Here is a 17,353-nt window from a genome sequence, read left to right as displayed (position 1 = left end):
ATGAGGGGCAAGGCCAGATGAGCCACCCAAACCTGTCGCATCCGCTGGGTAAATGTCTCTACAGGGGTCTCTGCTCACTTTTCTTCTCAGTTGAAAGACGACCGAGTTATCCATCGTTGCATGTGGCCGCAGATCACCGTCCCTTTCTGAGTCGTTCCTTCTGCGGTCAGGCACGCTCACGGCTCATAGCACCACTAAGCCAGCAAGTTTATACATAACGCGGTTTCAGATGTGCTGCTGCTTAAACAAGGTTAGCCATAGTTTCATTACCAAGATTTACACTGTCAGTTACAGAGATGCCCATCCAATCCTATAACACAGAAATTTATGGGCATCACAGAGAAATTTTTATTGTTAGAGCTCATATATAATGTGTGCCCTTAGTGACACATTTTTAAATAAAATATATTGTACTAGTGATTTCTAATGCTTAAAATAAAATGAAATAATAATCAACTTTTAGCTGCAGTTTCCCCCTGGTTATTGAGCTGAACTTAATGACTGGCTGAAAAGTATTTGTCAACACAACAGCTGGAGAGCAACACTTTCTTGTAGCTTTATGTCACAGCATATGCCAGCCACTCAGAACATGTGATAATTCAACTGGAGCTGGTACTACAATAGCAGATGGGTTGAAGCATTGTTATTCTCACTCTAGCTCCCAGCCCTTGAGGGATCACTAAATAAAATCAAAGCAGATGGACCATTACAAGCTCATTTGTGTTCACTACAAGCACCTCAACCTCCAGTTGTGATATACTGCACCTTTGTATAAAATGACATGTATGGTAACATGGCCTAATGAAAATAGCATCAGACTTGGCAAGTGAGGAATGAGGCTGGGAAATATGCACAGATCTATTTATCACTGAGTTCTTACCTTGCAGAAAGGGTTTATTCCCACCCCCCACCCCAATGTTTATCTTGTATTTCTCTCTGTTTATCATTTAATTTCCCCACACTTGTTGTAAGAACTAAAAGAGGTGGCTCTTGGTTCTGGCTGTAGAAGGTCTAGCAGGCTTCCCGGCCTCTGCAAAGACAGGATGAACGCTGCTAACCACAGTGTGAACTCCTGTCGTTCACTCATTTCTACACCCTCTTTATAAATATGTTAATCCAGGTGTCCCACAAGTGGCAAGGCTTTGACCACCTGCTGATACCGGTATCTGTTGGGATCAGGACTTCTGTGTATGTTTCTCAGCCTGCTTCTAGGATGAGGTCTTCCACAACTCTGCCGTTTCGAGCTCATGGGGGACTGGACTTAGTGCATGAAATCAATTGCCGCACTAAACTCCAAATTTTTGTCTGTGAGGTCAATCAGCATCCCTGACCGAGCTGTGGGTGTCCCAGGGCATGGGAGGTAATTGCTTCCAAAGGATGAAAGAGATGAAAACTGTCAGTTGTCTGGGGGGGATCCTTTGGGGCCTGCTGGCAAAGCTTGTGCTTGTGCCGAAAAACTCTTCATGACATCCTCAGCAGCCCAACGTGAAGCTGGAGGCACATCTAATGCCTGCCTAGAAATGCATTTAATGTCTTCTGAACACCTTGTATAGCAATCCACTGACAGTGTCACCTGAAGACTTTTGTCCTATGGTCCCCACCCTGGCCGTTGTGCTCCAGGGAGCAAGGGCAAGATGAAGTATGGCAGGCAAGCTCTTACTTCGTTTTATGACCACTTTTCCCTGTCCACAACCACATGGGCAGTTAATGGCAATTCCCAAACTGAATTCTTCTCAAATAAGAGCTTGTTATATCTACATGTTTTGGGGGTTTTGGGGCCTTCTTTCTGTCTGATTTTAAACAGCTTCTGCACACTACTGGGGAGACAGGTGCATTCAGTGCTAAATAACGTATACTGTGAACTTCTTAAAAGCTTTGGGATTTCTTTTTTTTCCTGTCTAAACAGGAAAAGTGGGAGTAGTCAGTTAGTAAAGTGTTGGGGGAGAGTTGGATGCTTTTGGTTTTATCTGCATGAAAGATCCTTATAAGCCTGTGTATCTGAGCAGAAGCCCTATAGGTAACTGACTGCCGTACGTCCCCCTCGTGCCAGCTGCTGCTGGGTTTTAGAGACCCAGGTGTAGCATGGAAGGCCGAAGAAACTGCTGCATTAGGGTTGGTAGATAAATACAGCTGAACTTCTGTGACTGCAATATGCGAGTTGAAAAAAACACGTCCAGCTTCCTCTGTGAAACAGCCTCCTGCTGAGTGTTTGAGCTGTATAAAAACTATGAACAGCTCAGCTAATATTTCTCACATTTGCCAGAAGCTGCAGGGTGCCTGACAGTCTCAAGGACAGTGCTTCCAGGTAGCATACTGCATGCAGTTCCTGGCCACGCTCGTGGCTGGCTTGTTTGTTCTTCCTGAGCACTTTGTTAAAAATGTAGCAACTCCTCCTCAGCTGTGAATCAGCGTAACTCCATCAGAAGCATGTGCAGGTCAGGTCAGACGTCAGCACTGTCTTATCAGGTGGCCAGCTTTCCTATCAGCCAAACTAATTTGCTAAGATAATTCTGTTTCCTGCCATCTATTACAATAAATCAACCACTGTAGCTTCATTGAAGTTTGCTAACTAATGAGCTGCCCTTGAAATTCTCAAACTCTATGCAGGGGAGGGAGAAAACCCTTATTCTTCTAAGTATAAGAAAATTTTAGATAAACAACTTGATGTTCTGGGCAATGCTGTATCTTCTCAGCCCCGTGTTAATGGATCATTTTTGCCAGTCAGCTCAGACTGGGGCAAAACCAGCAAATGCATCAATCATTCCTTTAAAAACAAATTTTCTGAATAATGTGATCTCAGGTGGTGGAGCATACGTGTGGGTAAATGCAAACATGGAGAGGTGAGATGGAGAAAGAGAGTGCACACGCACTTTCAGAAAAAAGTGGGAGTAAAATTACAAGGCATTCACTGTTGTGGCTATTGAAGAAAGAAATAAGAATGTTCCTATGAAATGGTAACTCTCTGGCACTTAATTTTGAATAGGAAAACAATATTGAAGATAGATGGAAACTGAAGAAACGTGAACCAGGAGCATGCCTACTATAGCAGGAACAACTCTGGGGCAAAAAGGTTTTAAGATCATTCTGCTTTTTCCTTATGCCAATATCAAACTACTGAGAGCAGTAGTGATGTTATAATTTACAGCCATATTCAACGTTAGAAGATATACCTGCTTGTATTGTTTGGTTCAGGTTTGATATTTAATAATGCTGAATTCTGTTTTTTCTTTTTTTCCTGTTTTTCAGAAAGGGACTTCAGTTCCTCATGGAATTTCAGCATTTTCTTTTGGGTTATGCTGTAGATCAAAACTGGCTTTATAACTGCTCTGCTCGGATAAAACTCAGCCATGCTGTACCAGTTAGGTTACTGAAGGGAGCCAACGCCTCAGCAACACAGTTGGGTTCATTCAGACAGTCATCTGGCAGAAGGATGTTTAAAAATAATTGCATAACCCCTCCCCGTCTTTAAATATTCAGAGGAAAAGTCACAGAAGAACCGATAATGTGACAATAATACTGAGGCTGAAGAACAGTATTATAAGTGTGAACTCATATATCCCTTGGTTTCATTTACATGTTTAGCAGCTGCTTGTTTCTCGACCATAGAAAGATCATTACCTGACTTGTAAGAAGAGAAGGGATGTCTGTTCACCTTTGGGCAACTAGCTCTGCATTTATTAATAGTTGTTGCCCATCTCATTATACATTTAATTGCTGCATTATAATTTATTTATTCATTGATTTATTGTAATAGATGAGTAGAAACAAAATTACCTTTGCAAATTGCTTTGATAGGTGGGAAATTTGCATGGTTAAGAAAAAAGCCAAACAACATGCAGTGTGGAATGCGAGATGCTACCTAGTGAATAGCATCTTGACACACAAGCGCTAGCATATACAGACTGGTCTCATTAGAAAGTGAAGGAGAATCCAGCCAATTTATAGACTGTTTAAAAAGAAATTACAATGCAACTTATATGCAATTACCCTTGCATTCCCAGATGTCTCTTCAGGGAACAGGGAATCAGCTGAAAATGAAGGATAAATAGGATGGGAAGAGAAGATGCCGCAAAATTTAGAAGCCTGAAGGTAGGAAGTTTGCAAAGCGTTTGGTTGAGCTGGGTTTGCCTTTCTGTTAGGGTGGGTGTCAGCCTGCCAGAGCCATGTTTCTGTAGCTGCCTGCAGGCTGTCACCACCTTGCAGGCAGAGCCCCGTCCAGGGGTGCTGCCTGGTGCAGTGGGGACAGGGACATTTCCCAGAGTGGGAACACTCGGTGTGCGCCGCACAGACTGGCAAAACCCCAAAGAAGTACGGCTGTACTCCACCCCTACCACCCCCAATGCCCCCAGGGACTTAGTTACCTAAACCAGGGCTTAAGTAGGCACTGGGAGGAGTGGAAAAGAACCAAACCACCTTATTTGCTACCGACCTCCCAAAAATGTGTAGCTACCATGTGACAGCATAAGATGGCTCCATTGGAGCTGCAGGCTGCCTCCAGAGAGGCAGGCAGGTGGTGCCCAGCTTGGGGGGGGCATAATGAAACACTAGCATGTTCTGGGCTCGGGGTGCGACACTGCGTGCCACCACCCCTGTGAGCAGAGCCCAGAAGTGGGGCGTGGGCAGGAGGTCCAGCCCCACCAGCTCCCCATCCCACCCCAGCATCAGTAAGGCTGTAGCTCACCCACTGCTGCAGCATCAGCCTGGGGGCGGGGAGGGGGAGATCCGTGGCTTAACAGTTGTCGGATCAGAGGGCATCGGCATTAACACACAAATGGTGCCGTGCATATACAGAGGCAGGAAACATGCACACAGCATTATTTCAGTTATCAATGCGTATAAAGAATAGTAAGACCTAGAAAAGCTCCAGCTTTTTCTTCATTTAAATTAATCAATAGATTTAAATTATAAAATTGATTAATAAATAACAATATCCACTATCAAATTTCTGTATACGCAAAAACTTGACCATTAGGGCTATGACATGGGATGGGGTTTTTTTGTGAGCTGGGTTTTGTTGGGATTTTTTCTACTTTCCTTTCTGTAAATGTTTTTAGTGCACTACTGAAACAGTTATAAAATGCATCAAATGTATTTGTCACCGCCCAGGAGGCTGGCTGTGGGCTGGGGGGGTGCCGGCCTGCACCCTCACCCATCGGGACGCAGGTAACGCAGCAGCTGGGTTGTGCTGTGACTCAATAATCACCCTTTTCTCTTTTGTTTTTTCCCTCCTGTCTCTATCGTTGCTTGCTTCACGTGGCAGCGCCATACCCCAGGCAGTACCTCCCCAGTGCATGGCACCGCAGCCATGGGCCCCCCACCCCGGCATTGCAGCGCTCCCCGGCAGAGGTGAGGGGAGCGGGGGCCGGGCAGGGGGCTGCATGGCCACCTGCAGCTCTGCAGGGCTGTGGGGCCCTGAGCGCACTGCCGTAACATCAGCCTGAAGAGCAAACCGATGGCAGGAACCATGAGGTGCTCGCTAACCCAGGCGTCGGTGCTGCTGCAGCTGAGCACGTGTCCCCTGGCGCCCTGGCATCCCTCTGGCCCCAGAACGGCTCCATACCTACCCCTGCTCCCGGGGGAACCGTTCCTGAGCGGGCCAGGAGCACGTCTCGGAGGAAGAGCCTAAAGACAGAAGGCAGGGCTAACGGCGGCGGCAGCTGCCCCGCCGGGCCCGCAGCATGGCTGCACCCGCTCCTTGTGAAGTGGGTGAAGTCGGTGACTCAGACAGGCCTTTTCTCTGTGATGGTTGGTTCTGTGGGAAAGCTTTTGGTTTGAAATATTACTGTTGCATTCCAGTTGGTTACAGTTTTCGTTAGTTTCCACTAAGCTCTACAGATGCCCCAAGATCCCCCAAGTACTTCACATCTCCGAGCAGCAGCCTCTACGGCCACTCAAACAGGGGTTTCATTTGGCTCCAAGTTTGGCTGCCAGTTTCCCCTCCCAGCACCTTGTGGTGCGCTGCTGGCCCAAGCCCACAGGCGGTTTGGTGCCACCTTGCCCTGGCCCAGGCGGCACGGGGAGATGCCAGCGCAGCCCCCGGGTCCCCCGGGCGGGCAGTGGGGACGCTCACTCCGCTCCCTGCGCTTGAACCGCCTGCGGGCTCGGCTCTCGGGGCGTTACGCACGCTGCCAATCCTGAGCTAAAGACCTGAGATTTGGTGTGTTTGAAGTTTATAAACCTGTGAAAGTTTTACCTGTACCTAATGACGTTAGCCCCAAAGTCGGTTTCAGAGCAGGACCACGGAGCCGGGATTACAACAGCTGCACCGGCGCGGATGGATATCCGTCTCCATTGTTCCGGGCCGCGGGCTCGAGCACTGCCCTCTGGTGGCCGATCCCTGGCGGCACAGCGGGGCTCCGGGCGGCACCGCTCCCCACGGCCACCGAGCTGAGGTGAGCGTTCCCCAGACATTCCCAGGGGGGCGGCTCAGCTTCACCCGTTAAACATCTTATTGCAAAGGAAAATACAGTTTCGAACAAACCAGCACTTCACACTGCAGAAGCAGGTAATGCATTTCTGAAAAATGTTTTTTTGCAAGTATTTTTACAAGCGTTTAAGTATTGGCAATAAGATGAAGATTTTTAAAATACTTAAATTGACAGCGTTCTGTTTACAGTCCCAGGTAGGACTCGTTCTTCATTATTATTATTACTATCAGGAAATAAAAAAAATAAATAAATGCAGAAATACGGGATAGACCTATTTTTCTAGATAGAAAATGCACGTAAACTTTGTGTGCAGGTCTTCTGAATGGCAGCTGTGGAGCAGGACTGAAGCTACAGCATGATCCCGGGAGGAGCTGATCATCAAGGGTCAGTAAGATAATGTACTAAGTATTTAAAAATAAATGTATTTTTTCCTCACAGGCAAACTAGCTAGCTACAGCAGCTTTTCGTTCGTTTTCCACTATAGTAGCAGGTACTAACTGGTTAAGACATAAGCGGTATACTTGGACCTGATTTGATACAGCGCATCTATTCCTAAGTTTCCTAGAAATGTTGAAATTGAGAGACTATAAGAAGTAAGTAGAAGGAAATCCTTCATTAAGTACAGAAAAGCTAGTTCAACACTGTGTTTGTCATTGTTTGTGACGTTCCCAAAACTCCAAGCCCCCAAAGAAATAAATAGAGCCATAAGAATAATATTTTTAATCGATACAGAAAGAGCACATGGTACATTCCTCTCCAGCAGCAGCTAATTCCGCTCTACCATTGGGGGAAAAATAAAGTTAAGGCTAGTTGAGGGCAACCTGATACAATGGTTTGTCTCTAATGCATTCTTGGAGACAGCCTTTGTAAGTTTAAGAGACTATCTGTGCAGAAAACATGGGATGTTTATTTAGCAAAACATCAACAACAGAGAAAAACATGCCTCATTACAGTGGTAAAAATACACAAAGCTTTCAAGCTGCTTTTTACACCAACTCAGTTCTGAAACCATAAAATTCCAGTTTGCAGCATGTTGTGCCTCAGTATTGTATTAAACAGGCTATCGCTAGGGACTGCGGTGACCGAGTTATCTATGCAGTGGAGTATAAAGTGCACGAGAAAAGTAAGTGCATTGAAATGAGCCATTTATGATTATGACTAATTCCTGTTACACATAGTACTTGACTAAAATGGAAATCTGACAGGCTGTTTAGTACAACACAGTACTACGTTTCCAAAAGCACAGAATCAGTATCACAGATATTAGAAAGACTTTTACTTAACATACTTTTGTGGGTTGGTTTTTTTTTCCCCTCCAATTACCTCCCACACCAGAACACAAGCATTCTGACATAGCTTTCTGTGAGTTTGGGGGCGATTTGTTTGGGTTTGTTTTAGTAATGTGTAAGGCATCACCTTTAATAGCTTTTCTCTTTACCCTCTATGTTAAAAATAAGCATTTAGGGACACAGTGATTTGTTTTCTATTGATTTGAACCTCTATTTCTGAAAATTAGTAGGGGTGCAGTTTTGCTCCCCGATTATGAAACTTTATGTATTATGAAACTTTACATTTTTACAGGCTGTCAAGAACTGTATTTTCTATGTGTGTTCCTACTTACAGGTTAAGGCCATTGTTAGCAATACTTATGAGCCAAACCATAAAGCAATGATCTAAGTGCTATTAATTTATGGGCATATTCACCATATAAAAAAAAAAAAAAGGATCTGATGCGGAGGTTCTCAAATGCATTAAACACATAAAAATTGGGTGCTTAGTCACTGGAATCTTTGGACATTATTTAACAGCACTAGATCCTTTAAAACACAGGCTGTTTCTTCAAAATAGCTTATTCAATTCCCCAAAACAGATGCCAAAGGCTAAAAACAGTTTCTTACCCTTGTATATAAGTTATTTTACAAGTTTCCTTTCACAGTGAAATCGCTTTTCTGTCTGTATACGCCTTTCTGAGAAAGGAAATAAAAATGTGGGTTAGTTTCCATAACATTTCATTTACATTGCCGGATCATCTCCAATCCAATGCAGTACACCATAAAGCATAGAAGACATCTCTGCTGTCTTAACTGATAAGCAACAAATCAAGTATTCATATACTGTTTGCAAAACTACTTACTGTTTTGTAATAATATAAAGTAGTACAAAACGCAGGCTGTAAGGTACTGCCGGCATTTCAAAACACAGTATTTGTCACCAAGAAGCGTGCACAATAATGCATTGAAATTCCCTTTTTTTTTTTTTTTCTCTTTTCTGTACATTCGCTACGTGCAGCACAGTAAGCATTCCCACAACTTGTTTTCCATTTCCAGTCGAAGGCCAGAAGACTGGAGGCAAGAAACCAAGCAGTTAATTTACATCCATCTATTTTAATTCGCTTCTGCTAACAGAATATGCATCCTGAAAAAATGGGGTTCTTGGATATTTGCAGTTGTAAAAAAAGAGTGAACATTTTGCTACAAGATTATTCACCTAGAAAACTTTGATACAGTTGCCAAGTCCAAGTCTCCCCTCTGGCTTGTAGCAGTTCCAAGGCTGTTCTCAAGAGTTCCGGCAGGAAGAGGTAAGGTAACTCTACCTTTACGTAGTATGTAATATATGGGGGGGGCAGAAATGACAAGTGGAAGACATATGAAAGTTAATGCACCGGGAAAACCAGAAAGTAAATCTAGGATAGAGAAAAAAAAGAATCCAGACATTCAGATCGGTCTCATTGGTACACAGGTTTGTGCTTGTTCATTTTGTAAAGCCTTTTGTTTGCTCCTTGTTCAGAAGGGGGCCCGCCTGCAACGACTTCCCGGTTGCCAGTGACGGTGGGGCTAGGCGAATGGAGGGATCAGACTCGGCTTGGCGAATGAAGGTGTCGGACTTGGTAGAGAACAAGGTAAGAGTCCATTGCAGTATTATTGCGGGGGTTTTTTTGTTTGGTTTTTTTTTTTGGCATGCCCCCTCTTGCCTCTGCTTTGCAAACTGCTCTCTAAAAATATCACTTGAGGTACCTGGAGGCCGCAACCAGACTTCCTCTTCAATATGCAGCCAAGGGTAGGTTACCGTACCTTCTCCTCAGATCATGTAAGTGTTTTCTCATTTTAATAAATACAAGCTGCCTATCCAAGACCTATAACTGGTCTTTTCACCTTACATTGCCTATGAGAAGCTTCTGTGGCATCTTTGTTGACGTATCTAAGCAGCTGTTGTCTCAGAGCAGGACAGTATGTAGCCATGGAAGAGCCAATGGACAAGAACCAACCTGGTGAGAGATGGGTTATAGAATTCATCACCTCAGACCTTGCTGAAATTTTTCAGGAGAGAAAGTGTTCAAGAGCTCAGAGTGGTACTGACACCAAAGAAACAAAGGGGTTTTTTTCCAAGAGCATTTCAAGAGTTTTGCCAAGGCGCACAGACTAGATAAATAAGGCAAGGGAACATGGAAGGCAGGAGACTAACAGAGGCAGAAGCAACAGTGTCACTTCTAGTAACTTCCTTGCTCTTGAGAGCGAGAAGCTAGCGCACGCTTCATGCAGTGGCTAACGGAACAGTCAACTCCCGCCGCAGCCCTTGCTTTAGCCACTAGACAGATCAGTCCTTCAAGCTCTCTAGTACTGTTCTGTGGTCGAGTGTGTCCCACAGAAAGATTTTAGGTTTTCCAAGAACTAACTACATTTTCTACAATAGGGGATCAGGCTGCATTGTCTTTAGAACGGTGACTTTTTCAAAGTGGCTTTTCCTCTGTTATATTTTGTGACTACTCCTTCTATAACTTGATCCCAAAAGGGAAGTTTCCCCTATAAAACATCTTAGAGTTGAAAATGTACAGCTCATATATATGCAATTTGTACAAACAGATTTTACTGTATATATATAGTTGCATGTTTGCTAGTCAGTGTAGACAGAAATAGCTAAAAAGCAACTAGAACAACAGTATTTCATTGCAAACAGGAACCAACAGGCTTCCAAGTATAATATTTTACATCAACACAGGTTTTGCAGCTTTTCAAGTTAGTTTTCATTAGGTACTTGGTATACAGTAAAACTCTGAGCTACTCTTATTTATAGGTTCATCGTTCCAGGCAGAGATTTTTAATATTGATTAGTAATCCTGAAATAAATAAAAAAAAGTCAGATGCATAACATATGCCCAGGTAGTAGCTTAATGTACTGTAGAAAAGTCAGTTTTGTTTACCAAGAACCAGAATCCACTTCAGTAACATTCCCTGAGGCAATCCGCTATTTTATTGTTTTGTCCTCGAACCATTTGTATATAGTTGCTGTTCTGTTCCAGACTGCTTTGTTTCTTTAAAAATAGACACTGAGAAAAAGACATCTGTTAACATTCATTGCTAATTTTATATTTCAGCAATTATACTTCCCCTTAATAGTCTCTTCTCCTCCTCTTTTTCCTCTCCAAAAATTGCAAGTTAACAGATAGCAAATCTCTGTGCTTGATAATTCACAAGACAGGAATTCAGATCTTGAAATGAACGTTAATTTTTGAAGATGTAAATGTGTGAATGGAAAAGAATGTAGTAGACAGAACAGAATCAATAGGCAATGAACAGTCTAAAATTTATCTTACTGAAACTGAAGTTACTCTCTCTTGAATAGAGAGTACCTCTGTTGCTAATATCAAGAGTGGGGGAGAAGTGGTGGGGGTGGAGGGCAGAGAAACACAAGAGAATTATCCTTGGTCCACATGAATGCACTGAGCAGGAACACTTGTGTATCCTTATCTCCATGGGCTAAGGAGGTTTCTCCTGATGTAATTCCACCTTCAACATTTCAAAAAAGCCTGTGTATAATCAATGCACTTAAAGCTTTAAGTTTTAGTAACATCGCTTAGACTTTGTTTATAAAACAAACACACACAAGCACACTTCCTAGAGTGCAAAATGCTTAAATACTTCAGTTACAGAACTCCACATGTAGTTTTTGGAACAGTAATCCTTTTGCTCTCATAGTCAACTTTTTCCATTGCCAGCAACGGTTGCATTGAAACTAACCAAAAAACGCAGCAAATACAACAGTCGATAACTCTATGCTGTTTCTTCAGTTTTCCAGAGGACATCGTTCACTTGTATAAACTCATCGTTGGACTTTGATACATGCACATGTAAGCATCACAGAGTAGTCTTCGTGCACAACCTTGAATTTTTCTGGAATCCAGTGAGTGTAATTCTTCGAGAGACATCTTTAGATATTCACCAACTTCTGGACATGGGGTAACTTGTGGAATGTTAAAGCCGTTCTGACCTCCTTTTAACCATAAGGGAAGAGAGAGAAACAGATTAGGATAGCATCTACATTTATACATGTACTTTAACTATGACAGCATCAGCGGTTCTTGAAAAATGCCTTCCGAAAAAAACCTCACTGGTTTTGACTACTGCAGGGTAAACTTATATGGAAAGAATCACAATTGGTGTCAGAATATCTTACAGTGTTTACTAACACACACTCACCATGCCCCACAAAACCCCCACCAGAATAAGAACTTTGGATTTTTGTTTCCACAAATTCTATATGACTTGGGGAGAATGACCTGAATGAATTTGGTAGGAACATGACAACTGCTAACTGCAGCTGAATTAATAATCCATCAGTGTCTGTACCTGACGTGCAAGACTAAGGCAGAGTTTGCTCCTGGCCATTTTCCATGTGAAACACATGTGTTTCAAACAACACAAGTGTGAACATCCATGACACTTCCCCAGCAGACATTTTTAGCTTATAGCACTAGCTGAAGAAAAGCATTTGTGATATAAAAAACCTCTAAGATCAGCAAGAGGTACATCAGTGAGCATCTCGTGATCTACGTTCATACTACATAACAAAGTAGTTCTTTACAGACCTAAGTCATACACATTGCAAGCACACTAGAACCAGAAGGCAATCAAGCTTTCTTTTCTAAGACACAGATTTTAATCCTGTAGCAGTTTCATTTTCAACAGGAGGCAAGACTCTTCTCCCCCACCAAAGCCCCTGTAACAGAGGGGTTCAAGAATTCTTCATACAAAGAATTGTTACTTTAAGTCTGACACTTCATCTGTTACTGGTTTTCTCAGGCACCAGAACTGAACAGTCCTTATTTAAACACTATTTAATGCTGCAGTATCTAAGAGAACACTTGTTTTACTGACATGTGTATTATTACAGGGTAACAGTTTTCCACTGATAACTAAAGAGATCCAAAGCAATGGCATAGATTTCGTAATATGTTACTATTTCTCTTACTCTAAAGATGCCTACACTAAATCATTTAAGCAAAAGCAATCAAAATATTTGCATAGTCTGATAATTGTGTACATCCACTTAAATATGGACTGAAAGAACACACTCCTGCAGTTGATTATTTAAAATTAATTCTCTCTGCCAAACCTGCAAAGTATAGAAAAATGTATAAGAGGTCCCACTAGGAAAACTTCTGTAGTTACTTCTGTACCATTTACTTACTAAGGTATCCAGCTGAGGTGAAATTCTGCTTATGAGATCAGCGACTGCTATGAAATCAATGAACTGAGATCAGGCTGGGACAAGATTAGTGTCCCAGCATCAAGTACATCCACCAAGTTAAATGATATTAACATCCCCAAAGCATTAAGAAATAGGCAATGAAATTTTAAATAGTAATACACGTAAATACATAAGAATAAGTAAAAGATCTACCATCCCGATCTGCCATGCTGTCAAAGAAAAGCCAGGCCGAGTCATCCCTCCCATATTTAACAAAAGCTACATAGTGGCTTGTTTCTATGCAGAGAACAGCAAACAACTCCATCTTCTGGTATGGGATGCAGCCATGTCGCCAGTCCCAGTCTGGCAGATCTTTAGGTAGTGACAATGGATTGAATTTATGACTCTGTCTCTTGGGATGAAGATGAACCTACAATTGAAGCGATATTTCAGAAGAGAAAAAACACACTATAAGATTATTTGTTTCAGTGGCAGACAAAGCTAAAAAGAACATTACTGCTGAACTGAAGATTAATGGCATTAGAGAAGGAACTGCAATAATGGTAGCAGGCTAACCGGTTCTTCTATTTTTCCCCACCGGTGTAGTTCAATATTGCTCAGAAAATTCAAAATCTCAGGTTAGAAGGGAGGTCGGATTTAATGCAACAATTTCAACGCTCAGCCTTGAAAACAAGCCATGACTATGACAGCTTCACGCACGTTGCCAAACGGCTCTCAAAATTAAGTGGCTCTGTCTCATGAATTTATCAATTCAAACAAGGTATGTAAAATCAGGATTTCAAGCAGGTGACAGGAAACAGATTCCAAGCTGCCTACGATTACTACTTTTACACTGTATTCAGTCCTGGATTTGGCAGTTGCTGTGCTTTTAGTAAGAAACTATTGATGGATAGATTGCAGGGTCAAGCAGAGTTCCTGATTTGTCACCGAAGCCTACGCTGTACTTGGGTGCAGTTACACCACTGCTGGTAAGAAAGTCTCCCTACATGTTTATGCCCTTTTTTCAAATTATGACAGTGCATACCATTTGGGTTAAACCCATGTACAATAACAAAGACAACAACTTACTTGTGTATTGCATGTTTTACAGAACTGTTTGATTTTCCCAGCAGAAATATCAGTATCTTCGTAACATTCTCTGCACTCATACATAGCAAGCCCTCCGCATATACGGCACTGCCTGGGAGCTGCATTTTTAAAGAAGGTATTAGTCTTCAACTTGGGGAGGCTTTTTTTTGTTTTTTGAGATGAGGTATATGGAAAGGAGGGAGGATTGCTACTTAAAATGGAGAAAAACACTACATTAAAAAAAGCTAAAACCAGATTGCCAATCAAATCAGAAACGTACCACTGTGTTTAACTTCTTCCCTTTGACATATTGTGGAATAACAGAAAAACATTTAGACTGGTAAGTTGCAAAACAGAGGATGATAAAAATTAAATTATATCAATTGCATGAACAAGTAAAACAGGCTTTTAAATCAAGTTAGTTCCACTCTCATCATATAGCTAGCTCAGCCCCTGTGTCTGTCAACACCAGGAAAAAAAAAGAAATAGCATAAGCTGATCACCATGCAATGAATGCAAAGGCCATGACAGTTTCAGAGATGATTATTCTAATAGATTTTAGCAGTTTTATTAATTCTTAGCACAAATTTAAAACTGTGTCTTTCCCATAGGTAAGGCAATGAAAAAATCAGTCCACAAAAAAAGTTATGTATTCATAGCTGAAAAAAATGCACCATCACTACATGCCGCAGGTTTGCATACTCATCTCAGGTTCTCCCCTTCTAGTCTGATAAACTAGTGACAAAAAGATTAGAAAGCAGCAGCACAAACTGACGAAGATTAATGAAACATAGTCAACATCGTAAATACCTGTTAACCAGCGTCAGGGCTACACTTAGCTTTTATGATTTCCTACCTGCCATAATCATGTTTTGCTGCTAATAACTCAATTTTAACACCATCTTGAAATAAGTTTAGCTGTACAATACTCAAGATTGAATAAATATAATGAAGTCACATTCTATTCATTCTTCTGAATTATAGCTTTTAATTGACATGGGGGGGGGGGCATTCTAGCCACTAAACTTCCCTTTCTCCTTAGCCTAAGCATCTCACACTACCTTGTGAAATAAAACACAACAAAAAGCCACCAAAACTACCGTGATTACTTACTTTCACTGTGTTAGTCACTCTCAACAACTCTCTTTCATTACACAACACAATGTTATATACTTACTATCTTCAAGTAAGTCTGTTATATTTAATTCCAAGGATGGAAAAATTTTGTTGAACATTTTGAAGTCTTTTCCAAACCGAGGCATCTGGATAATCAGGCAAGAAGGTGCCTAGGTAAAATCCAGAATAGAATGTAATGAGCTTGAGATAGATAATTATATAAATTTAGAGACATACTTCTAATGCTATAAATGTATTCATGTTATTTAAACTTGCAACCCACTGACTTCAAAATTAAGACAGTAAGCAAAACAAAATCAAGCCTTTGAGAGAAACTACAGCTAAAAAAACCAAGAAAAAACAAACAGGGAAGTGGCATCTAAATCACTGACAAATGTTCTAAGTCCCAGTCATGCTCAAGTATGATATTAAATATACTGGACAACTCTCCCCCATCCTGAGGGAGGGAAGAAATAAAAGCATATGTTTCCTTTATAAAGCCTTTTACAAACAAAGATATCTCAAAATATTAGTCCTTAAGATAGTTTACTGGCAATAAGTAAGTTTTCTTTTAGTAATGTTTTTACTTAAATTACTTTGGCTTGTTCAGCCAAAGGATACATGTCATTAAGTCAACCTTAGAAGTATTTTTGTAACGTAGGCAACCTGTACCACTGACCTAGTACTCCCATTTCCAACATCTCCACATTTTGTTTTCACACCAAATCGTACTTTTGTCCCATTGCTGAATGGGCAAATACCTAGGTATCACTACTTCTAACAAAGCAACAGCTGTCACCAACCTCTGCGAACTTCAAGTTGCTGTTGATGAATGACCACTCCAGTAACTGCTGAATTGTTGGGACTCCAACTTTCTCATTTTTGTCCATAAAAATTTGATAGAAGTAACAGTCTTGTACTTTCTGACCTGCTGATCTAAAAAACAGATTTAAAAAAAACCAACAAAACATTCTGAAGCTCTAGTGTAATGATGATTGTCCTTCACTAGGAAAATAACCTCTACCAAAAAACAGTCTATATCACAGCCTCTCTGCATTGAAACAGATTGTGCTTTAAGAAACCAGCAACCACAAAGTGCATTTAGATGACAGGCAGTCAAGCATTATGTGTGGGCTGAATTTAGAAAAAAATATTTAAGAAGCAAAAGCAGCATAAGTTTTGCAGTATGTGTTAAAAACATGCCTATGCATTACTGAACTACCAACTGAGAAATACTCCCTAAGCAAATGCATCAAGAACTCCAACACACTGAAGCAGCTTTCATTGGAAAGCCAAGTAAGAGTTTCAGTATGATACTCCAGATAAGGAGTTAAAAAAAAAAAAAAATAGTAATGACTGGCTTTAATGAAACATTTCCTTTGAATCAGGGAGATGTTTAGACTGCTTCCTACAATGGAAATCTCACACAGGTGGCTAGTGTTGCTAGACCCGCTATATAGTTAACAGCAAACTCTCCAAAAGCATAACCCAGATTTAAGGGCTGTCCAGCTCTAATTTTTAAGAAGCCTTCCACACCTAGGCCAACATCGAAAGGCAGGCCAGTACAGTAGCTGCCAGTGCATGCCACAGCCAATGGTGTGGAAAAACTTCATCCTCACTAAAAAAAAAAAGGGGGGTGGGTGGGTGCAAATAAACCCCCATTAAACAAAACACACATACACCACAAACCACCCCCCAAAAAAATCTGACCAACAAGAATCCTAAAACCATGACACAATTTTATATTGATAGGGAGAGGGTCAAAGGATTACGCTACCAATTTAAGGAAGTTTTGAGGTCAGACGTTTCAAAGCAAAAAGTCAAAATCAAGTACTGATGATTTCAGGTAATCTCTCAGATTTATGTTTATGTAACAGAACTATCTGGGAAGACAGCTTCAGATGAGTAATTCAGCCTACTCTGGAAGGACAGAAGAAAGGATACAGATGACTGCTCACATTGACAAAATAGATTTTGCTGTCGTAGAGAAACAGCATAGACTGGCCTCCAATAGCAAAAGAAAAAAGGCAGGAGCTCTTTCATCTGTGTCAAAGTTCCTGGGGTAAAATTCCTGGGAACTTTCATCAAACTAGCTATAAATCATAACCTCTTCCCATCCCAGCCAGCACTTAAAAAGCAACGTTGCTTTTTAGAATAAGTACTTGGGTGTTGAGAGGATTCTAAGAGTGTGATGCTCAAAGTTACTATTACTCATTTTAAGCCTTCTTTCTACGGGGAAGGGAGACTTCTGACTT

At 41.5% G+C, this 17,353-nt stretch overlaps 1 protein-coding gene and 1 long non-coding RNA gene across 4 annotated transcripts in view; one reads left to right on the top strand and one right to left on the bottom strand.

The window, feature by feature from the left end:
• LOC119157603 overlaps positions 1–11,597 on the top strand; it is a 231,782-nt gene extending 220,185 nt beyond the window's left edge. Inside the window, exons 6-10 of the long non-coding RNA XR_005107596.1 lie at positions 2,984–3,070; positions 4,002–5,346; positions 6,742–6,812; positions 8,834–9,327; positions 11,494–11,597. This is a non-coding gene — a long non-coding RNA (uncharacterized LOC119157603). The remainder of the gene's footprint in view (positions 1–2,983; positions 3,071–4,001; positions 5,347–6,741; positions 6,813–8,833; positions 9,328–11,493) is intronic.
• The window catches only part of CYLD (CYLD lysine 63 deubiquitinase), a 29,509-nt gene continuing 19,289 nt past the window's right edge, over positions 7,134–17,353 (bottom strand). For all 3 annotated transcript variants that reach the window (XM_037408621.1, XM_037408622.1, XM_037408623.1), the window contains 5 exons: positions 15,902–16,034; positions 15,160–15,268; positions 13,983–14,101; positions 13,107–13,323; positions 7,134–11,696 (listed from right to left, as the gene is read on the bottom strand). In XM_037408621.1, the coding sequence (XP_037264518.1) occupies positions 11,512–11,696; positions 13,107–13,323; positions 13,983–14,101; positions 15,160–15,268; positions 15,902–16,034 (763 nt within the window). In that variant the 3' untranslated portion in view covers positions 7,134–11,511. The remainder of the gene's footprint in view (positions 11,697–13,106; positions 13,324–13,982; positions 14,102–15,159; positions 15,269–15,901; positions 16,035–17,353) is intronic.

The sequence above is a fragment of the Falco rusticolus genome, chromosome 15 (genome assembly GCF_015220075.1).
Source record: "Falco rusticolus isolate bFalRus1 chromosome 15, bFalRus1.pri, whole genome shotgun sequence".
NCBI lineage: Eukaryota > Metazoa > Chordata > Aves > Falconiformes > Falconidae > Falco > Falco rusticolus.
This window is presented reverse-complemented; position numbering and strand designations above follow the sequence as displayed.